At 33.5% G+C, this 25,249-nt stretch overlaps 1 protein-coding gene across 8 annotated transcripts in view; it reads right to left on the minus strand.

The window, feature by feature from the left end:
- Positions 1 to 25,249, minus strand: part of Ih (hyperpolarization activated cyclic nucleotide gated potassium channel Ih) — a 383,966-nt gene that overhangs the window by 86,306 nt on the left and 272,411 nt on the right. Inside the window, exon 1 of one of the 8 annotated variants that reach the window (XM_073086750.1) lies at positions 6,134 to 6,527. The exons of the other annotated variants lie outside the window; for them this stretch is intronic. Within the exon in view, the coding sequence (XP_072942851.1) occupies positions 6,134 to 6,227 (94 nt within the window). The 5' untranslated portion in view covers positions 6,228 to 6,527. Of the gene's footprint in view, positions 1 to 6,133; positions 6,528 to 25,249 lie in introns of those variants that run through there. 8 annotated transcript variants of the gene reach the window in all.

The raw sequence follows: 25,249 nt of genomic DNA on the forward strand, positions 1-25,249 counted from the left end.
CATGTTAAGGTATTTAAGGCAGTGTTAAGCTGTGCTGTTTTTTGGTTTGAGGCGTGTCGTTAGGGAGAAATACTATTCCAAGGCGTTCCAGCTTAGTATTCAGGGGTATCGGCGCATATGTGGTTGACATCCGGTAGGAATCTTATCTTAACTGGAATTGATTGCGAATGTCCATGGGCGTCAGTAGCTTACGATCAGGTGGACTGCATGCTCGTCTGCTACACCTAAAAAAACTAATGTCACTTTAAATTTTTTCTGATCCGTCTTCGCGTGTATTCCACGTAGCAAGATATCCGAGATACCCCCCGTGGCCAGTTAAGGTGCAATTTAAGCGAACGGTAAGTGCAAATTGTATCTCAGAATAGAATTGAAGACGTCCCCGGCAATTACGGAGCAATTGAGACAAAAGGATAATGTTTGGCCGACGTGTCAAGGTCGGCACGACTTATTTGTTCAATTGACTATAGAAATTGTAATGTCGTTGATTTAATCGTTAAACACGAGTTTATGGAGAGTTTTAATTGATTGGTTTACTTCCTTTTAGCTGTTTCGATGGTGCAATCGTTGGCCCTCACGTTAATCCAGTTTTAATAAAAATAGGAGGAAAATGGTGTCTTTAAGATTTGGATTGCAAAAGTTGTTACAAACAAAAAATGTATTAATGTAAATATTTTATTGGCCGGGGTAATGGGTAAAACTACTCGTAGGTATGCCGTGACGGTACACGGCATGACGCTTTCTTATGCCGTCATGCGACCTCTTATGTGTGCGTAAGCACGCACTTTATACTTCGTAGCATCAAGGTGTGTTACTACTGTATTTCTTTGTAAACAATTTTTTGTGTATTTAATTCCATATTTAATTATTATTTACTCTTCTTTATTATTTTAAGATTCTTTCAAAAACCGTCAATTTCATTTATTCATATTTACGGGTGCCCACTAGACATTTTGATGTGAAAAATTGGCGTACTAGTACTGCTGCTGCAGTCGAACCTAATCCTAGTCGAGCAAATACTAGGTAAATGTTAAAAATTCTTTACAATACCTATGTTCGTATGGATTCGCACATATTATGCTGGCTCTGTACAGATCAGATGCTGATTTCCCACTGGGAAACATACCTAATGGTGCTGCATTCCAGAACGGCACTGGAATGGAAATGGTTTTCCAGATCGAGAGAAGTAGTATTCTAACTGCGTATGGGTTCATTTATTGTTCTATTTGTGAATAGTTCAATGACCGTTCATTTAGTAGGTAGGTACTATTTTGTTACCTACATATTAATGTATCTTTTGTTGGTAAATTTAGTGCTTTACATAGGTTAGGTAAATTTAGTCTCTTCTCGAATATATGTTATTCATCTTGAGTTGGTATTTTAGTTATTCATTTTTTTTTGATGTGGACGATGTGGTCTTTATTCCAATAAAATTGGGGCACGGTAGTGCAATATCATTATTAATATTTATGTTTACTTAAAGAAAGTATTTTTTAAAGAAAACATGTCCTTGAATGAAAGAAAAATAGTTGTAACAAAAATAACTAGCTTTAAACTCAATTGAATATAGACTGCTAACTAAAAAAACTTTATTGTAACTGCGTACAATACTTAGTGAACTATTTAAGTGTTTGGTTTTAATTTAGAAATAAAATGACCAAGGTCAGGTTTTCATTATTGTTATGTAAAAGGAAATCTGGGGTCTATTGAAATTATAATTCAATTGTTATTATTATATTTCGGTTAAAATAAGTTTTAAGCAATATTGTTTATGAATATATCCTGACAAACAGGAAGAGACTATTTTCGTTAGTGTTTCCGTATTTCATGTGCATGAAAATCTACTACCTACTTATTACTAATTTTTATTAATTTATCTATCCATGAATAAAACTCATAATAAAAATACTTATGATCTAAAATGCTATTATTATATTATCGAACGTCTTTAAACGTCTAAAAAACTGCGTTTAGAATTACTTTTCATCTAAATATGAAATATGATATGATATTACAAGATGTGCGGTTCATCTCAATCCTTTAATATTCGCGAGGCGACGCTCGTATAAATCCGTTCGCTTTTATATTTCAATTGCGTCGACATCAAGCTTATGCTCCGATAACAATACCGAATATAAACTCAGCTCAGCATAACAATTCTGCCAATAGCCAGGGCTGGCGCAAAAAATGACAAACGGACCGTTTTCTTGTCACGCAGGTTTGTGCCCACGTGAGAATTTGGTCCCTGCGAATACTCTCGCACTACCATAAGTACTGGGAAGCGGCGAGATTGATGTGAGTTGATTCACGCATGCGAATGAGACACGCATGCAGACAGAAGTGTGCGTGACAAGAAAAAGACCCTAAAGTTGTAGGATTACTTGTATTCAAATACATTATTTCAAATAATATATCCGTTATAATTATTATTGGTTCAATACCCGAGAGTCGGTTTGATTCTTGACGCATTTTAACAATACATTAACAATTAAAACCCTTATTTGGATGATTATGTTAGCTAGCAAAATTATATAATAAGTATTAATGTAAAATGAATATTAATTCATTTGTATACCGAATTTTTAAATCAGCGGTATTTTGCCCTTGGACGGTTTCAAGTATTTGAAATATTTATATTAATTCAGAACATTTAATTGATAGGATGGAATTATAAAATTTGTATTTCACTCGTAAAAACTATGCGTCCTTTCTTAAGTTTCTAAACTATTTATTTCACACTGTTTAGATGAGATAGAAATAGGACGTTGACATAAAAATAGATAACAGATGGAATCCGGATGTCAGGCAACCCTATAAATAGAGGCATTGTGAAACGTTCCACAAACTTCAGCTGCATTCATACCGCCACTATGGCCACTTTATCCCTCAATTGTTGGGGATTCCGACGAATTTTCGGAGCAATTATTACTGCTACGACCAATTTCTGTAAAATAGAGTATTGCCGGCAATTTCTAAAGGCTAAGTTCTAAATAAATCGACGAAACAATTGAGTTTTAACGTCTATTAAAAATCTCTTTACATTTATAAAAGACTTCAAAAAAAAGGAGGTGCTGTAATTTGGTTTTCATTTTTACACGACTTACTCACACATACACATACACACACATATATAAGTGAATCGAAATGTAGATAGTTGATAAATATTTATACGAATAAATCAAATAAATGAAATATTTCATAAACTGTTTATTTTGTTTCAAGAGTTGTGTCGTCATCTTTGCATTATTCATGTAGGTATTATAATAAATATTTATATCTCTACGAGACAAAAAGCATAATTATATTTATCATTTGCTCAGCGTCTTTGTGAGAGAACATAATCAATGTATGTATGTTAATGATGAAGCACTAACGCCAAGACATTAAGCACATTGTCTTGCAATTAACTAGTTAATTAGGTGCTACTTTGTACAACAAAGAGCATTTCTTAATGTGTCCATAGATAAGATGGGCATTTGCATAAATCGAGATTCCGTGCGTCTCGGCCTGTACCTTTATGTATGTTAGTTGCTTTTACCCCAGAACCTTATAAATATGGGCTAAAAACATAATTGTCATATAAACCAAAACCTGATTGCTTAAAAATATTCTACGTCACTATTATAATTAAGACGAATCCAACGACATCTCATTTATGTTAAAATCAGTCTCGCCGTTTGAGCAGTAGGAATTGGTAAGGAATGAGGGTTACGTATGTATGTACTAGTATGTATATTGTATATACTCTCGAAAAACATAACCCTCCACAGTCTATTTATCTATCTTTGAAGGAGAGAAAGTTCCGTTATTTAATACTTAACAATGCAAAAGTAATCTCCCGTCACCTAAATATTTAGAACCTAGGTTCCTATTCTTCTCAGTGTTCAAAATCCTAGCATCTATTTAAAGAGTTCCATGTCATAATTCTTTGAGAAAACCACAGATCTTTCAACATTTCGCAGGTGCGTGGCAAAACTACCGAGCGAAAATGAACTTTTAATTTATAGGCACGGCGATGGATCTAAGAAAAGCAGTATTCTTGAAAGCAATTTACTCGAAGAAATTCTCAATGCAAAATATAATGAGATAACGGAGGGTAACAAGATTTTTGATGATGATATACCAGGTGTTGAAATTGGACTACCGCTCGATATTATAAATCTATCTTTCTGTTTTTTACCTACAAATTTAACAGTACCCAGTACCATTGTAACATTCAATGTATCGAAAATTTGCTTACGAAATTTGACAATTTGTACTATACAGAAATTCAAATGTTAATCTGTGGTACGGAAAACATTGGATAGATTGATTATAAATAAGGCATAAGTGTAATCTACTTTGGAGAGATAGATCATGAATGTTCTGTTATTTTCTTAAAGGTATGACATATGAGCATATGAGAAATTCTAATCTAATCCTCATGGCTAGCAATGCATGTGTAATAGATAAAAATAAATAAAGTAAATTAAATAAATTAAGTATTTAATTATGTTATAGTGTTTTGAAAACAAGTTATTAAAATTAGGAATAATTAACCATTTTATTTTAATGGTGCAAAACACTAAAGCATACAAGTAATTAAAACGTACCTATAAACCATATACCTAATCAATATAATAAGATTGTTTTAAACTTATTAACATCTCGGAGTTTAAAGATGAATGACTGAATCCCTTAACTGGGGTATTCCCGAAATAGATTACGTAAAGCTTCGAATGCTGTGTTATGTCAATAACATCATGTACCGCCTACACGTGTGCAAACATAAATAATACAAACTATGCCAGGAAGAGACGGTATTAGGGTTTAAACAGACGTGCTACTTTTAGCATCAGCGATTGTCCATTTAGATGCTTTTCGAAGCTAGTTGAAACTATAAAATGACACTCACACCTTCTCTCATCCTACTCATCATACTTTTTGGTGCGCCAATAAGCAAAAAAATGCAGTTGCTAAAACCTGCGTTTTTGATACTGCAACCAAACGTAGTAAGACGTCCAAACCTGAATCTTGTTTTGGCGATTTAATGTGTTCAATGCAATCGCTAAAACGCAAATCGCCGATCCTAAAAGTAGTATGTCTACTACGACCGTTTAATAAAAAAACTTTACACGACTATTTTATTCTTAAGTGTTTGTGAATTACTCACTATGTAAGCAAATGAATAAATTATATTCTATTTAGTTTTGACTTATTCACTGTTTAAATACAAGGGCAAAATGTAAGTCAAGTATGTGATGTTTTTACTTACAGTTAGTTGTATATTTTAAAATTATGTTGATAGGTGTTTGTAGAACTATGAGTACACTTGCCACTAGTAAACTTTTAACTGTATTTGCAGTTTTAGCTGGTGTACAACTTAAAGGAAAACAACGACTGTTATTGTTTCGATAAGCAAATGTAATTGGCTTCTATAAACGTCATTTCATACGCTTAATGTGAAGTATTATAATTTAACATGCTTCGGTAAATAATGCTTGATTACTCTTTATAACTTTTAACTGTAATTGGCAAAGTTTTGAAGCATGGAATGATCTGGAAATTCTTAGTTGTTGGTTTTGTTTATTTATGCCGTGAGAATAGTTAAGTAGACAATACGAGAGGACAATAGTATGACCGCAACACAAATATATTTATCGTCATAATATGTGGAATAATTGCGATTTACTATTGTTCTATATACATTTATTTTATTAAGTCATGAAGGTGCAATGCTGTTCAATGATTAATTCGAATGTTTCAAAGTTTGCTTCAAATTACTATGTAAATAAATTGTAATGGAGTAAACGACACTTATGTTTTGCGTAATGTGGTTTCTTAACTTCTAGAAAGTTGATTTGAATACTCGAAGTGAAATGAACTTTGTTGAACTTTGTTGATAATCGGTGATTCGCTCATGTAATCCTCGATCGCTTATGACTCTCATTTATATTGTTATGAAGGAACCGATTTAGCATTTGTGTACGCATTGCTGAAGTCTGTGAAGGTTCAGATATAAATAGATCGATACCTGAGAATATTACTGCATTTTTCTTTTAAAAATAAAGCGTGCACTAGTTACGCATCACGCGATAGACATGTGATTGTATAGTGTACATTGCATTGCCAACGAAAGTTTTGGGATGTCACTTACTTTCCCGGCCGGCTAGTCCGTACGTATACTTCCGCAGCTTATGGAATAGGTAGTTGGTGAATCTCGCACAACACATATTGAACGTTTTGAACATAAATCTGTCTGGACGTCAACTGTATACGGACGATAACGTCATTTTTGAGCGGCGCGGGAGACGGGTGACAGGCGCGCGCGACCGTTCAACGCACATAGCACAATACAATTGACAACGGGCGTGCTTGTTTTACACTGATACGCTACGGCGCCCCCGAAAATAATATGCACTGAGCTTACACAATACACATTGAACAAGTACTTCACTCGATAGCCGACTCGACCAACTGCAAGCCGATCTCGCACCACACTGAACGATTTTTTCTCCAACCAACAGTGTAATTAATGTCAGCGACTGACGAAACTTTAAGCGTTATCGATGCTGTTTCTCGGTTATTTTAACTACCGGCTGTACAGTGGTCGGTTGTACGAGTGAATGTATTGCATTATTCGCTTTGATATTCAATTGAAAGGTATGTTTATGATAGGCACGCGTGCGCTTGTACGTTTTAAATACCAAGGTAGGTATTACACGAGAGATTTTATTGATAATATATTGAACGTGTTTTTAATTGTATATATGTTATCTTATCTGTCAAAAGGTGTCAAATGTTCTGGTAGTGCTATTGTGCACTTCGTAGTGTGTTATAAAGCCTTTATTCATCTTTATTATTAACTCATCAATGAGAAGGCGGTGACCAATTGTGGGTTAATGGATTTCACAATCATCTAATAACACTATGATATGTAGGTTTCTCTCGCCGTTAGAGAAATTGATTTTAAATCACACTAGATGGACTATTTCAAGTTTGTTGCGTCGAATGAGTTTTTTTATCTGTATAGATTGTAACTTCATTGACTTTCGGGTTCTATCCCTATTCATTGCAACTGTTTTGGATTTTGCACGGATTGTATAGTGCCTGGAGAAAAAATCTGTCTCCGGATCTTTATTTGGTATCTGGGGGTAATCAAATAAAATCGCTGGCCAAGTGCATATTGGTAGACTTCACATACCTTTTAGATTTTTTTTATATAAATCTCTTTGGTATGCAGGTTAACTCACGATGTTTTCCTTCACCATTTCAAGCAAATAATAATTAATTTCTAATACGCACTTTATTTTGAAAAATCAGAGGTGCATGCCAGGGATTTGAACCTCGGACCCCTTGTTCGAGAGGTCGACTTTCTAAAACCATTGGGCTATATAATCGGAATTTCATAACGAACGCACCGGTGCTTCCCTGACGTGATTGATATGTTTAGGCTCTTCTCGGAGCATATAGCTCCTTGCCCTGCCTCCGGATCTAGATGACCTAAAACCACTGCTGTTGCGTTTTGTATAATCATAATAAAATGTAGTTTATGAACCAGATGAACGAATGTATTGACGACTCGCGTAACATAAATGTCACGGCCGCAGTGGGTTCCGGCTTCGATGTCTGTTCTGGGTCTGGTCTCTCAAAAATCAAGAATTTTTAAGATAAAAATATGTAGTTGAAAATCACTGCGCAACTATTTGAACTGATCTATTTGTGAAAGTCCATCTACTTGCAAAAAGTTAATGCCATTTAATTACGTGCACAGCCCCGGTTGTTGCCATTAAACTGAGGTCATTGAACTGGTTGAGCCTTTACGTTGAAAAGGGAAATCCCATTTTTATAATATAGATGAGGTAAATGATAGTAGGTAAGTAAGATGGGCAATGGACTGTATCTGATAGTAAGTGGCTATTGCCGCCCATGTATAAATCAAATCAAAACAAATCATTTTTTTTTATTAAAAATAGCTTCTTTACAGAGCACTTTTTGAATGTCAATGCAACTACCACCACTTCACAAGGTGTTTTGTTGGATTATATATCTAATCAACCTCAGATTAGATTAGATTCCTACTTGAGGTCGGCCATAATTGCCTTGCTACCCCTGAGGACTAATTTGGAAAGCCTCGGATAAATATGTCTGTTTACCACACTCTCCAATACGAAACACAGCACCATTTAACACAGCAGTATCGCAATAACAGTTATTGGGGAGAAATAGGTCTCGCAAAACCTCCGGGATTACAAAGGAATATTTTTTTTACTACCTTACTACATTAAATATCGTTAATTGTGCATAGAATTTACCAACTATATTTTATACCTAATTACAATCCTATCCTTTAAGAGTTTTCTTTCATTGATTATTTTTTATTTCACTTAATTCAATAAGTAGATACAATTTTTATGTATTATACGCACCATTTTTTAATGACCAAAAATATAGTATCCGTAAGTGAATTAATGTATAACTCATTTTAAAAACTTTTCAATTCATTTTGTCGTCGAGATTTTCTTTAATTCATAATGGAAGTACTTTCATAACTCACGCAATGTTTATCTTTAAAGTTTCTCGAGAAAGGAAGTAAAGTTACGATAAACAAAAAGTAATAAACCTTCCGAGCTGGGAACTTCCTTCCGTACAAAATGAATATAGGATGGTTTTTATTAACCATTTAATTGTTTTTACTTTTATAGAATTTAAATAATTTATGACACACTTCTAGTGATGTGACGCAATTATAAACCTTTGTTGCAAAGTACCGTCATCCAAAAAATAACAGAAAAATATTTTTTAGCAAATATTAAAACTTCCGCCTATGACGTCATAGATGAAATAACTTAAGACTCCTAGATCATTAAAAAACCTCATTGTTAAAAAAGATATTGTTTTTAATTAGTACCTATGTAGTACGTGAAATGATATACGGAGCGTGTAGTAGTACAGAAAAGTACTCGTGTTCAACGTGTATTGTGTAAGCTCAATTCATATTATTTTCGGAAGCGCCGAAGTGTATCTCAATGTAAAACAAAATACATACATATATCTACTACATCAAGAGGGAGAACATGAACAACTAATGCGAATACATTTGTATACTATGTGTGTGTTACAAAACCTTTCTAAATATCATTACTCTGAAAATTGGATGAAAATTTGACTGTTGAAAGTATCCAAATTGATTCTGTTGATCGACGGTTCACCGTTTGATCAGAACACTTTGTTATATCATTACTACATACGATCGTAAAATCTACACATGGGCCTGATTTAATTATAACTTGGCGTCTGTCTATAACTTACTCAGCAACGGCTAACGTATGAGTATGTAAATAAATATTATAGTGGGTTTCGGCTATTGAGTACTATTAAAAAGATATCCTTCATTCTTGTAAAGTCCATGTTTGTATGACATTACTTGACACTTTCTTTTTATTCGGTAATTAAGAATTGGTAATTTTATTATTTAAACTTTTAAAAGTTAAATTGTAAATACTTAAAATAAACTGAAAGATAGCCAAATCTAGTTTAAGACTCAGATATCTAACGTCGTGAATTTATTTTACTAGATATTGTGGGACATCTCTATGAAACTTATTTCAATCACAGAATGTTGCGAAAATTACTTTACGAAGAACAACTATAACCAAAATGATTACGAAAGTAATACAATTGTATTACTTAGTTAGTATTTCTGTAGATGTCCCTGTAGTTCCGGGACTAGAATAGGGCTACGGTATCCCCTGCCTGTCGTAAGAGGCGGCTAAAAGGGGGCTTCCGGGGTTGCGGGCGGCAGATTGGGAGGTCGAGCCGTCCGGCAAGCAACTCCGGGAAGGACGGCGGTGTGTGTGGTCGCATACCGTCGTAAATACCAGACGGTGTGGCGAGTCCTGAAGCTCACCTGGGCGGAGCCCGAAGGGGCAACGCGTTCAGAGGACTCCGGTTGCGTTCCGTTGGAGATCCCGGAGTCCTCTTGGCAACGCCGAGGTCGGCCACCGGGGGAGTTTTAGTGCGGTAAGAATCCCACATACTTCTGTGTCGCTCCCACGGCACGGGGTACCTTTTGAAGGTTTCCCCCTCGATAACAAAAAAAAAAAAAGTATTTCTGAAGAATATATCGAGTTGCTAGTCATAAGCGGCCAATTTTATTTATTCCAATACAGATAGTTATATAATATGTAACTTCAGATTCGCTCGCACACACGGCATCGTTATTCGTTATTTATACAACGAATAACTTACCACAGAAAGTAAAACGTAGGAATGAGTATTTTTAAAGTATTTTAATTGACACGGCAGATGGCACTTCGTTCGATAACTTCACCTACATTCTTATCGATTTTAAAGCTCGTTAGTAATATAACATGTAAATTGTAAATGCGTTTTCATTCAACAAATTTAGGTTATAAGGTTATGCATGTTAGGGACCATTTGTCGGAGGTATAAAATAAATTATTACTTCAGTTTTAGAGCTCTGTAGCCAATGGATAAAAACGGGACCCTATTATTGTCTTCGATATCTGTTCTTTAGTCTTAAGGCTCTATAAATTGAACCCATAAAATGAACCGATGTTTTTAATTTTCATAATGCATGTATTTTTGTAGCTACTATGATACTACTATTAAAAATATATGGTGTTAAATTTTCTATGACAGTACAGAACCCATTGTATCGCACCACGGGATTTTCATCTCTTTTCTATTTTAAATTAAACTTAGGTAAAGTATCAATTAAATAGTAAATAATAAATTCTGATCATAGTATGAAATATATTTTCACATAAGCAATGAAACCTGTGAAATTTATTAGTACAAATAAACAAGATAATTACATTACCAGGATTAGTTAGTATGATCTGTCACTGTTATTTAATAGCCGTATCCGTTTGTTTGTAAACCTCAATTGAATTATTTTACTGATCCGGCGTCATGAAATATACCGCAATTGGTCATGAAACAATGCACAGATTTGTCATGTCCTACAATTTGAAAATGTGCGGATATTTCGAAATTTTTATTGTATAATTGTGTATAGATTTCAATTGATTGTTTTTGGTTTTGCAAAGCAGATTATGCTCGCGTTTCACTTGCAATATCCGCTGTGAAGACAGACATCTATCAGTCAAGTCAAAAAATATAATTCAAGCTTGGTGCTAGATATAGTGCTTGGTGCACTCACAATTCTAGTTCAAATATTTTTCTCTCATTACGTTTGTTGCTTCGCTGTGATAATAGATGGCGTTGCACACTGTACACGTCTAATATTGTTATAACGCAGTTTTAACATTTTTTCTATAATAAAAATAATTATTAGATTAGATATACAATTTTCGAAACAATGCGCTGCTATAACCGTTTTTAAGTTCCCATACAGCGTTAGATAAAAATAAAATATCGTCATTATTTGAACATTCTATGAATTGGACAATCTGTCTCACACACTATCAAAGGAATAAAAGCAGAAAATTTTCACTAATAAACTATATCAATTAATTCATCTAACATATTACCTATCCTGAAACATGTTAATCTAATCTAAATCTAAATTACAGCATTAAATCACTCAAAAACCGCTGTTTCCGTACCATTCCTTAAGCCCTAAATTACGACCAGTTCCTAGAAATGTCACGTTTAAATATAGACGGCATCATTTTCAAAATGTAACAAGGTGAGATGAGTCAGCGACCCTGCCTACCCCGCGGAAGTGTCGACCTCACACACAACAATATGACTCGCGAATTTATCTTTAACTAGTGGATTATGACTTTACAAGCCCTTGTTGATATCTTTCGATCTAACTTTATAAATAAAAAATCTGCTGCCATATGTTTGTGCCAATAAAACTTAAAAAGTGTTTTTTTTATAATGTAGAAGTAACAGACGAGCATACGGTCCAATACAAGTGCCCACTTCTGCCCATGGACATTTGTAATCAACCTTTGATAAGATAGAAGGAAGGATTACTTGATTTTTAGGAATGCAAGTTATTTTTATGAAGGAGTGTTTTACATACTTTTATACTACGGGAAATATGTATGGATACCTTATTCCTTATGCCATAACGTCCATGTTATGGCAACAGCATATCTGTGACCAACCTCTATTAAGATCCTTATATTATAAGGATTTGAGTCAATAACAGCAGTCATTCGGCTGCATTTATTATTTCTTGACAAGAACGGCACCCCATTAACTATTCCATTACAGGAGACATACTTTTTCGACGCATTCCTGTTTAGTCCTCAGAGGTAGCGGCACATCTATGGTAGGCCTCGGGTAGGAATCAATGCTAGATAAGCATTGATTACAGTCCATGGGCGGTAGTAGCAACTTGCCGTCAGGTAGACTACATGCAGGTCGGCTACTCTAATATTATAAAAATATGTAAAGTTGCTAATGGTATAAGTTGCGAGAATAAAATTAAATTCTTCTTCTTTTAAAGTCTTCAATTGGGCAAGACGAGTGATTATTGGCTTTATTTGCAATTGGATTAAACATATCCTCACTATCATCGTTTGTTATTGTGGAAGGTGTAAATATTTGGACTGCCAGCTAATAATTTATTCCATTAGTTTTATTTATTTAAACAGCATTACGCTTTCCGAGCAAGTATCGATTGAAATTTATTTTTGTTTGTTTATCTCTAGATAATTTGATTCGCATAAATTCGTAATAGCTTTGCTGAATAAATTGTAGATTATATTTAAGAAGTTTTCGTCTAAAACATGTTATTTGCAAATTAGTAATTAGTACTTTCTACTTTCTTTAACAGAATGTTTAACGAGGAGATCCTACAGCCACACTCATTTCTAGCATGAAAAAGCTCAGCATTTTGATAAAGGGTCAGGATTCCAGCTTACTTTTATGAAGCGGCCATCTTAGCCCTTAGGAGTGGCTAAGTATGAAATCAGCATCAAGTAGAACTTAGAGCAAATAAGAATATAGAGTTGTTCACAGTACCCTTAGTAAAAGTTTTTACGTTTTTACAAAAATGACTGTTTTTGTATTTGTTTACTTATTTCCCATACATTTCCAATCAGTTCTGATACAGTTCGCTAGGGGCGCTGATGTCACAGATTGGTGAACTGCAAGCTGGTTTTTTACTGCAATCTTACATAAAAACATTGTATGATATCTTTAGGCCTGAAACTAGTTCATTATGCTAGCGGCACTAGTGGACCAGCGTGATAGACAGTGGCCTCAATCCTTTTTATTTTAAAAGGACCTAACAGAAAGTAAAGATGACGCATACCTAAAAGTTTATGACGCATACCTAAAAATTCGAGCGAACAAGGTCGAATGCATATTTGACCTCGACCTCTCCCATCAAACAACAAAATTATATAAGTTTGTAGATCTCGCGATTTAGTGAAACATTGTAAGTACATATTTTTTTGATTTCTGTATTTAAATTTATATTTTCAAATAAAATTTTAAGCGATCCTTTTGAATATTTAAATCGATTACATATTACAAGTACTTACAATTTGTAGATTACAAAATGTAAGCATTTACATAATTGTATTGGCAAAATAGATAAGCAAAAAGAAAGTTTCAATTTTAGTTCTGTTGGATACCTATATTATGACTTTGAGGTTAGAAATTGGCATAGACAAGGAGTGATTACACTAATTTAAGACTTTACTACTGAATAAATAAACCGTTTCACACTACTGTTTTATTATTCCAGATTCGTAGTGTAACAAGTAAATATACCGCCTGAAACTTGTAATTTTAATACCATTTTAATTAAATTGATAGACAAACCATTGCATAAATTGTTTGCAGCTATTGTCCAATTAGATTGTCATCACGCCAATCAAGGCGGACGGTAATGTCGGAGGGGTTCGACTTTGTGAAGATGTACGTTCTATTTTTAAACATGTTCTATTGTCGATGGTTCAAATTAAAGAGATAAGAAAATTACTAGTATTTTTAATTATCTATGCATGTTTATTTTAAAATAAAAGTTGTTTATTGCACGACTCATGATGCGAAGCATCAGAGAGTGCTTTACGATCGAAAAATGTTTTTCGCTTCATTTCGGCGGCTATTTTTATTTGTAAACTTTAAACAATTTATTTATTCATTTTAGTTTGTATGTAGAAAAATAACTATTAAATTCGTATATGCATCTAAATGTTTTAATGATTAAGATTACTAAGGTTTGAAGGTAAAGTATCCATACTTTACCTTCACACCTTAAAATGATCACAATGTCACGGCAGAAACTAATTATCGTTTTCAAATGATCAGTAATATATGTAAAATATCTTAGTGTTTTTATTTACGGACACTAAAACACAAAAAGTGCGCAAATTATACCTACTAAATTCTATATTATCTAAAAGGTTTGAATGCCTTAACCTATTTTAATGAAAATAATGAGGTGTGCATGACACGTTAGAATAGCATTGAACATACTGATATGACTCGTCGATTTGTCCTTGTCTACAAATAATAAATCGTGTGGCAAAGATAGTTGAGCTAATAATTGAGTTAGTAAAAGGATATTATTATACTTTTCTAATGAAATACTATTATTACATTGAGTATAGATAAAGTACGATATATAAGTTACGAGAGTATTCTTTAAAATGTTAAGTTTTCAACTAAGAAACGTAAGGAGCTTAATCTCCCCATAAAAGCTACAAGAGTAAGACCAAAATCTCTCATTAGGTCAACATTTCTTGAAATTACTAAATAAGTTTATATTTAAATTTATAGATACTTATGACCATTTTCTCAATATCAAAATAAAAAATCTGCCTTTAATTGCACATAATAAGGTTATTCTTAGAAACTACTGAACAATGTACAAGTTTTTATTGAAAAATAGGAAAAAAGTAGTTATATCGTCATTATCCATACTAATATTATAAAGAGGAAAGCTTTGTTTGTTTGATTGATTGTAATGAATAGGCTCAAAAACTACTGGACCGATTTTAAAAATTCTTCCACCATTCGAAAGCTACATTATCCACGAATAACATAGGCTATATTTTATATGAAATATATTTGATAAATAGATTTTGAGGCGGTACAAAGTGTGCCGGGTCAGCTAGTCATACTATAAGTTTTCGTGTGACCTTACACACATACATAGAAAACCATACATACTCTCAGACCCGGCACACTACTTTAAATAACATGATTATTAAAAAATAAAACCTCTAAGTACATAGGTAAAAACGAAAATACCGCATACATGCCTTGCCAAGCAAGTCTAACAATAATCATATTTTCGTTAACACGTTTTAAATGGTTCCTTTACGTCAACAAAAACAGTCTTGAACTTGGAAACGCGAACAAACAATTGTTTTAGGAACGTGTATACTAGATGATTCGTTCCACACGTCATTGCTATCGTGTTTTCAGTTTAAAAGGCTGCCGCTTCACACGCTACGCCCGAATCGATTGTGTTGCACGGAACAATTTAGTTTGACCACAAAATTTTGTTAGCTGCAACTTTTTTTAAGACTCTTTTCTGGATACGGGTCTCTAGAGTGTACTTCAGTTTGTGATTACAATGTGAGTTGGTTTTAGACACTTTTCTGGATACGGGTCTCCCCTGCTACTAGTATGTTCAGTATGTAATTCCTATGTGAATTGGTAGAAGAAACTTTAGATCTTCTGGCCACTAGGTCTCGTATCAAGTATTATTAATTTGCCCATAAGGCCTGCAAAAAATGTTTAATAAAGAGTATGCTATGAGGACGATTGGAATCAAAGGTTTAACAAGCCAAAACACGGAAGCGTGTATGATATTTTGCCACTAGCGGTTGCAAAACTGCCCATGACCCATCCAATGCTCGAACGCTTCGCTTGGCTTCAGGCTATGTGTACTTTCATATACAACTTTATTGTAACCCCTATCTTTCTTTATGCGGTATTTAAGCTTCCTTTTTGGTAAAGGAGAAAAATAAATTATGAGACATTATTGTGCTAATATCATCTTATATATAAAATTCTTGTGTCAAAATGTTAGTTACTGTACTCCTCCGAAACGGCCTTACCGATTTTAACCAAATTTTACATGCATATTCAATACGTCTGAGAATCGGCTACCATCTATTTTTCATATCCCGTGAAGTGAAACGGGTTGTTCACCCTTAACATTTTTTTATTTATATGGCAACACAACGTTTGCCGGGTCGGCTAGTTTATATTCTAAACTACTATTTGACATTATAAAACAAATGGAAAGCGCTACAAAATGTCGCTTGATACGCAAAAATAAAAATAGAAGTTTGTCTTAAGTTTGTACTTTTATCATTGTCGCTTATGTCGTGTCACTCAATTCCGAATAAAAAAATTTATACGCGTTATTAAATTGAAAATTATCTTCTATCATTTACTTGGAAGTCGCGTATATGTATCCACGTGTACATACTCGTATATGTATTACAACGATGTCGGAAATGAGTGGCGCGTCCGATGACCTTATCGCGTAGTCACTTCGCCTTGCACTGAGATAATATAACTATATAAAATTATGCATTTATATATTTTCTCGAAATACTCATGAACTGTACAAGATATGTATCAACTGTATACACCCATGTTTCAACACTATATTTCTAAAGCAATGCGTTAATTACTGAACATCTTAAGATTTTAAACAAGAAGTTTAGTAATTTTTCAGCTGAGTATGGGGTATAAAATGAAAATATGACCTGGAAGTCGATCGTAGATTTCCAGGTCATAGCCAACTGAGCAACGGTGGCTCAAATTTTTTTACATTAGTATTTTCGTAATATGCATATGCAGAAAAAATGTAAACGAAATATTAAATTAATATTTTTTTATACTTCTCTTAATTGAAGTTCTTGTGAGTCACTCTATATTTGATTACTTATAGTGATATGTCTTAAAAGGAGGAATCAATTTGTACTTTAATGTTTCAATGTAAAACAATAATAATTACAACTTTGTCAAATGCAAAACTTTGATTTAAAACTACAGGATACTTATTTTACTAATATTACCATTTTGTTTTACTGTTACTATTTTCAATACCTTAAGAATAAAAGGGCTTGAAAAGGGCTAGAATACAATAAATTGACCATGTTATGTAATAGGGAATATGTTTTTGAAGGTCTACCCGCGATCTACTATTCTGTTAATTTAAGATCAATAATTCGTGCTAAAACTGTACCCTTACCAGGAGTTTTTACGTTTCGACAAATATGACTGTTTTGGTATTTGTTTACGTATTGGCCCATATGATTTCCTAGTTCTGACACAATCCGCTAGGGGCGCTGATTGGAATTTGTACTGTACTAGAGTTACTTAAATGTCTGTTTGTTACTTCTATACAATGAAAAATTATTTCTATGCGGATTGACAGAAACCGTTTAATTCTTAAGTGGTTATGTCCGGTTGTCAAAGTGCCGTAGAAAATGACTCGAAGATTACGTCTATTCATTTTTAGTTTTGTTCACCTTTGCTATAAAAAAATAAGTTTAGAAACTAAAACTGGACCATGCAAATAGCGTTTTAAAAATATGAAACAATAAAATATTCTTATGGTGATGTTCAGGGGATAGTGTAGTTCATATCATTGTTCTAAGGGTAAACCTAATCAAATTGATAAGCAGTTCAAAACTTATGAAGGAAGAGATGAACATAGATTCCTACAAACATATGATATACCATAACATATTATACAAAATCATTCAAAATCTCTCGTTTTGCTTCACGATAACCGCTTAAAATAGTACTTGTTATTTCTAAAGAATAACTAACAAATCAAAAGAACAGTAGCACTACCATGAGTTTACAAAAGTATTACTCGCTAGCGACTGCGTAAAATAAATGTATGAAAAATTGTACAGCGCCTCTGGTGGTTACTCGTAGAAGTAAAATCCGTAGTGGCGTAACTCGATACGTAAAAAACCTATCGAAATCAAATCGCTAGCGAATGTCATTATGATCTATTGCCATACAAATTCGGTCCCATGAGTCATTAATTTGACAGACGTTGTCAAGAAATACCGTAACGATAGTAGTTATGTTATTCACTAGCAAAATGACAATAGTTTTCTATTTACAATTTCTATAGTGGCGTTTCTATGCCAACTCATGGTAGTGCTACAGAGCGTAATCGTTCAAAATCTGCGAATTCATTCTTATTTCATAATTCTTAGACGTTTAAAAATGACGTTACCGTATGACGTCATTGTATATGCCAAACAGGCGGAAATAAAAATACATCATAGATAGAAAATCACGCTACACTAACTGTTTACGAACGTGTATAAAAATAGGGTTACTGGAATCGAAATTTACTACTTGATATTTTTATCTGTAAGCCATATTGTGCGTATTATTTATATTACGTTTTCATTCGTGAGACGTGTATCTATGTGAGTAGAAAAATTGATAGCTTAACGATTTTAACCTGATTGGAGGGTTTAGCAACTCTTAGTCATTACTACTTGCAACCTTTTCTGTCATGAAACTATCAACAATTAGAAATTCAATATTGGATTAAATCTACTCCCAAAAAGAAGGGGAAGCTTCGTAATCCTCGAGTTTGAAGCGTGTTGATGCCCGTGATATATCAAAAGATTTGCAAAGAAAAAGGCTTTGATCGCTTCTTACGACCACGAAAAGAACAGAACCCTTTCAACCTACAATACTACTGAACTTAGAAAATAAATCTATCGTTAAATGTTTTATAAGTAAAACAGCATTTTTATTTATAGTGTTCATAATATCAACAGACCTTAGCGTACTCTTGTAATAAACAAGGTAATAAATGTGTTACAGAAGCTAAAACGATCTTACAGTTCCACATTTGCCTTACGTTACAGAATACAGAGGCACTGTATTAAATATTCAGATACAAGGACAAGATCTGTGTGGGGCTCCTCCACAGGTTAATATTTGAGGCCCTTATTGCGCAAATGAGGTTATATTTCGAGCTTAGTTTATGACTACCGATGGCCGTAATCAAAGTAGGTACTATATGTTTCATGTTGTTTTTTCATATTGTACGTATGTAACGGCATCTTTGAACTCGATTTTTATCCATTTTGAACGGTCCGATTTAAAATTTTGAACAATTATCAAGAACCGATGGCAATACACGATTTTAATAATTTTATCCCATTCTCCTCATCAGGATTGTCAGGAATTAGGATTAACGATTTTCCTTGGGCAATTTTAGCGTGGTTTTTACTTTTTAAACTATAATATTATTATAAAATATGATTCCTTATAATATGTATATATCTATAAATTAGTATCGCTTGTCGTACGTTTTTAGACTGTTCTCTCCACGTATCGTCATGATACATATATCGTTGTTTTCGTATGAAGATGCAGATTTGTTGAATATATGTTTCATTCTGATATGTACAGTGAAACGCAGGTGAGAGTCGTTAGAGTGAGAAGGTGTGTTTTGCCATATAAAATATATGGGCATCGGAATTTTTGTACGACAATGCAGATTTATTGAACGTACGTTTCATTCCGATATGTACAGTGGAACGCAGTTGAGAGTCGTTCGAGTGAGAAGGTGTATTTTCCCATATAAAATATACGGCGCCGGTTTTTTTTCTTATACGGACGAATTTCGACAACGATGCGATGCTAGTATCATGAATTTTAAAAACAAGCACATCTTTTCATCTTGATCCAGACGTTGGATATTTAACGATGGTAGAATTCTTCATGGTTTAACTAGGGCGACAGAACTGCCTGGACTATTATTTTCATAACACATCAGTGTTAAGTGCTGCTGCGTCATTTGAATCACATATCAGTTTACATTAGGACTTCTAATTCGTGATAGGGATAGTTCGTCCATTTACATGTGGATTTCTAACTTAGTTCTTACGTGATAGGGATAGTTAGGGGTATGATTTAAGCCTATTTGGGGTTGAAAACAACTGTAAGTTGATTACAGCTGGCATTGACCGCATACCATAGTGTAATGCACGTTCGTATGTTACATAGAACTTATTTACTTTGGAATTAAACACATCACTATATATTTACTTGAACAGACAATAGTTTGTAGCGTTCAATTTAAAACATTTTGACAGTATTCACAGAAATCTTGAAATTATTACTGTAGCAACTAATTGTCGCTCATAAAGTTACATCATATGAGCTACCCGGTCCATTATGTAAATAAACGTTCCTAATTACCTTCTAAAAGATTAAACAAGTGTTTAGAGCAGACAATGCGCTATTACTTACTGAGTTATACGTTTGTCAAGCGTTCAAAAGACGTTTCTTGTAAAAATACGACCATGTTGTATGAATACATTGTTTTGTGTCCCACTGTACAATGGGCATCGGATGAAGAATGAGAAATAATCTTTCGCTTAAACATAACATGGAGACAACGCTTGCTAGTACATACATACGTATTATGCTAGCGATTTTATGTACGTTGCGTTTTAGAAGGTTAAAATGTGGCATTTTATAGTAGTTTGCTTTTTTTAAAATCGTTATAACGTTCAGCGCCATCTTTTATCAGTATCGGGAATTAAATACATGATCTATGCGTAATTAACGGTTATCATGTTTAGAGCTGAAGAAATTTCAATAAAACTTTGCTAAGTGCAATAAGGTTGAATTATTTTGGAGATCCAAATATTTAATAACTATTTTATTGCAATCATCATAAGCAAATTGAATAGTATGTAATATGAATTCTCTCTCCGGTCTAACAACGGCGTTTTTAAAAATAACATTGCATGTAAGCATAACACCTTTAAAACATCGCGAGGAAACCTACATACCTGCGAAATTAAAAAAAAGTTTTCAAAGGTATGTGAAGGTTACCAATACGCACTTGGCCAGCGCGGTGGACTATGGCCTAATCCTTCTCATTCTGAGAGGAGTTCCGTGCCCAGCAGTGGACGGTAATGGGTTGATGATGATAACACCTTTAAACTTCTTACGTCACAGAATACAAGAAATACAGAATCCGTATACTAAAGAAAATTTAGCCCACATTTCAAAGCATTAGTATTTACGTATCTACGTCGACTCTGCTTTTTTGTGACTACAAAATACCTGGCAATTGGGCTTAGTGAGCTCACATTAATTACATCTACATTTGGCTTATCTGCATCATTTATAATGTCGCTGTCAGGCTCCCGGGCGTTCACTAATTCACTAATGTTACAAAAAGATTTTCGTTGTACATTCTGTACTAGGTTTGTTTGTTAGATTAGATTAAGTAAACATGACTGAAAAAATAACGGTCTATTTATGTTTAAACACGATGTTTGTGTTGTTTTTTGTCTGGATAATGATAAATAACGAAAATTTTGGATGCGGGATTACTTGAGGCGACCACTTTAGATCTGAGGAGTAAGGACGTATTTGTAATCAGTTTCAGAAATAACATTAGTTCTATTGTTGTTTACAAACTTCCAGGGTTGGCAGTGACCAGTTATCTTCAGGTGGACTGCGAACTAAGTGGTCATTGCCGCACTGGACGTCTGCAATCAACACACAAGATTACATTCCTACCTGACGTTAGCCACAGCTGCGTCGTTACCCTTAGGATTAAGTTGAAATACCATAGATAAATATATTCCTACAAGCTTTTATGTCCCCTAACCACACCCTTTAGACATACAAAAGAACGCATAATGCGTGGTGTAATTAGTGTGAAATAGATGCAGCGGTGGCGCCTACAGTGTCGAACCACAAAGAGTCATAGATTAAAAAAAATAATAATAATTATTATTTATTATTATTTTTTTCTTTTTTATTCCTCTTTTTTTGTACAGGTACATTTTGTATATATAGATATAGTTTGTTTATTTTTAAAATGTTTATTATGCAAATAAGTTAAGATGTTATTGAATAAAATTTTACTAAACGATATTAAAACTAAGAAAATTGAATTTATTTTCCAATCTGCACTTTCAATGTTATTATTTTAACAAGATAAGTATGCCAGACAGCTTGTCGATTGACGGCCAGGGGCAATAGGTACTTATTAATAAAATAATACAAAATTATTATAAAGAAATGGAAACTGGTTATAATAACATCTTACAAAACCTTTAGGTCGCAGACTGTTTGTCTCGCTCCTGGCCATGGATTATATAATTATTTGTTCATATAAATTAATATGTTATAGTGTTAACTCAGTGGTTTCGATGTATCAAATATATAATAGTGGTCGATTATAGGCGGGATTCAATTGCAAATTATACCGAAGTAAAATTAATTAGTCCCTCTTGCTACTAAACTGATGTGGTTATTTAAGTTAGGCTTTTAGCTCATAATAAAGTCAGTTAAATTTTGGATTTATTTGCAATTTTATTTCGATCTTTTTAGTACATTATTTTAAAATAGTTTTTTTTTAGTCAGTTTTATTTTATTTTATTAGTATATGTTGTTACAGCGGCAATTGAAATATACACTATAAATTTTACAAGGGTCTACTTACAATTATTCACCAGATAGATTTTTTTGTAGTCAGTTTTTATTTTATTTTATTAGTATATGTTGTTACAGCGGCAATTGCAATACATACTGTAAATTTTACAAGGGTCTATGTACAATTATTCAAGAGATAGAGCCGTTTGACAGACGGGCAAAAAGCAGAAATTAAGTTAAAGGGTTCTTTTGAGGTGAACCCTAAAATGAAACAATACTTCCTTATTGTTTATTTACGTTAATTTGTGTAATCGATCATTTCACGGATGGTTTGAAATGAAATCGGTGCAAGGTGAAAACACTGTAGAGCAAAAACAATAATTAATTCGTAAACTACTTTTGTAACCGGTCTTGCACATGTCAATTTTACTTCTTGAAAATAATTAACAAAATCTTTTAAACAATTAAGACGAGAGAGTTCAGTTTCAAAATACAATGATAACTAAGACGATTCCAATCTTGTATTGTTTGTTTTTCATAAATTGGAAAACCATTATATTAATATTCTATATTATACCTATTGTAATTTTATTATTATATGTTATACCTATTATAGTAGAAGTACAGTTATATTCTTGTGATTATTTAAAAACTAGCAAGATTATTACTTATAGAGAAATTAATTATCACTTGCTAAAACGGTGAAGGAAAACATCGTGAGGAAACCTGCATACCTAAGAGATTTAAAAATAATAATCTCAAAAGGTATGTGAAGTCTACCAATACGCACTTGGCCAGCGCGGCCTAAAACTTCTCATTCTGAGAGGAGACCCGTGACCAGTAGAGGGACAATAATGGGTTAATGATGATGAAGATTGATACTAATAGCTCTATCTAATTTGAAATGTAATTTACATTAATTTTTGTATTGTGAAATGACGATCTTTGCTAGGCAAAACTTTGGATATATTATTAATAATGTGAATCCAGTAGCTATTAAGATTAACCCTCATACCGCTATTTTGTTCTAAGAAAAGTTTTATTTCAAGTAACAATATGTTCTTAACCCGTGACCCTTCGCGCTCAGAAACAATAGGGCAGGTGAAGAATAAAGCAGCTTTGGCTGTGTATGACAATTTAAGTTTTTGTATTACTTGGCTTAAGGTCGGGGAAAGGCCACCTGGCTAGATTGCTCGAGATATTTTTTTATTTTTAATATATGCTTTGGTTTTAGGCGTTTTAGATTTTTTTATAATATAGGAGTAGAAGACGAGCATACAGTCCACCTTATGGTAAGTGGCTACTTCCGCCCATGGACATCTGTAAGCAACCCCAGATAGGATTAGATATTCCTACCTGAGGTCGGCCACAGATGCGCCGCTACCCCTGAGGTCTAAGCTGGAACGCCTCGGAAAAGTCTGACACGAAAAATGATGATGGATAATACCGTCAATTAAGGGAAACTTTTAATAATTTTTATGCTGTTTGATATTTTGTTAAAGCGTTTTTAGAAATTACTCAATTATTATCACTTACCCTACCAACTAAATACATTGGTAAAATTTCTGTCTAGCACAATCTATGTAAAATAGTGTGTTTAAGTGTCAAATAGAAATATTTTCCTATTGATGCAGTCAAAACAATACTTAACCTTCGTGATAAAATATTATCAGGATATTAGTAGTAGTATTACCATTTCCAGCTAGTGTACGTGACATTCTTAATATTTCTAGAAATTGCATATCAGTTCACTGGCACATCACATAACCCAATGTTTTGTCTAACCTATATCAATTGATAACGTTATCTTTCAAAAAGGTCTCAGGTCAGGATACATTTATATTATTATGTCTAACAAAGGAAAATAGCTGATTTTACATTTACCCTTCATTTAACTTCTGTGCTCGTGTATTGTTCTACATGATTAAGGTACAAAAAGGGTCGGTCACTTGTTTACTTTGTGTTATGGATGTAGTCTAAATATAGGTATTTAAGGTTAATACAGAATTATGATGAACGAGCTTTTGCCCGCGGCCTCGCTCGCGTTATGAAGTAATATTTTCATCCCCTATTTAAACCCTTGGGGGTAGAATTGATCAAAATCCTTTCTTAGCGGATGCCTACGTCATAACATCTACCTGCATGCCAAATTTCAGCCCGATCCGTCCAGTGGTTTGGGCTGTGCGTTGATAGATCAATATGTCAGTCAGTCACCTTTGAGTTATATATATTTAGATTATGTGTATCATCAGTTAAAAAGATGGATAAGACCTTGGGAAAATATTGAAAATGGAGTCTCAGTAGGTTAAACGCGCTTATAAAATCAACGGGTTGCATTTTACTTTTTCGAAAATTTTCGAAACCTAACCTGAATAATAAAACTGACACCCATTGACATATTTTTTCTATGCGGACACCGAAAGACATCTTGACTTTTACAGTTTGCTTTGTCTTACGAATTTTCGATCATGTCACGCGTCCTGACGCGAGTTTAACATTTTTAACGCATCACAAAAAGTGCACAGCGCCGCTAAAGAAGGTTTCACTTCAAAAACAATAATTATTTCTTTAAAATAGTTGCATACATTTCTTGGCTATCGCAACACCTCTAGTAATAAAAACTCTTGTATCACGTAATGTTATAATTTAGTTACATTTGTTTTTAAACCGATATCAAGAACGTGACTCATACTGAAATTTGTAGAGCGCTCTACAATTTTAAATGGAAAATTACGTATTTTAATGATAGTATTAGTTAGATAAATATTTTTTCTCTTTAATTAATATGTTTAAAGTTATTTTTTATAGGTAAAGTTTATCGTTTTCGACTAAAGACGGGCACTATTTTTAAAAATAAACATAATATGGGTTAAAACCCATTAGTTCAATTGTTGTCCTACAGCTG

Source organism: Epargyreus clarus, unplaced genomic scaffold (assembly GCF_041222505.1).
Source record: "Epargyreus clarus isolate Ecla_fem2 unplaced genomic scaffold, WU_Ecla_fem_2.2 ptg000024l, whole genome shotgun sequence".
Taxonomy (NCBI): Eukaryota; Metazoa; Arthropoda; class Insecta; order Lepidoptera; family Hesperiidae; genus Epargyreus; species Epargyreus clarus.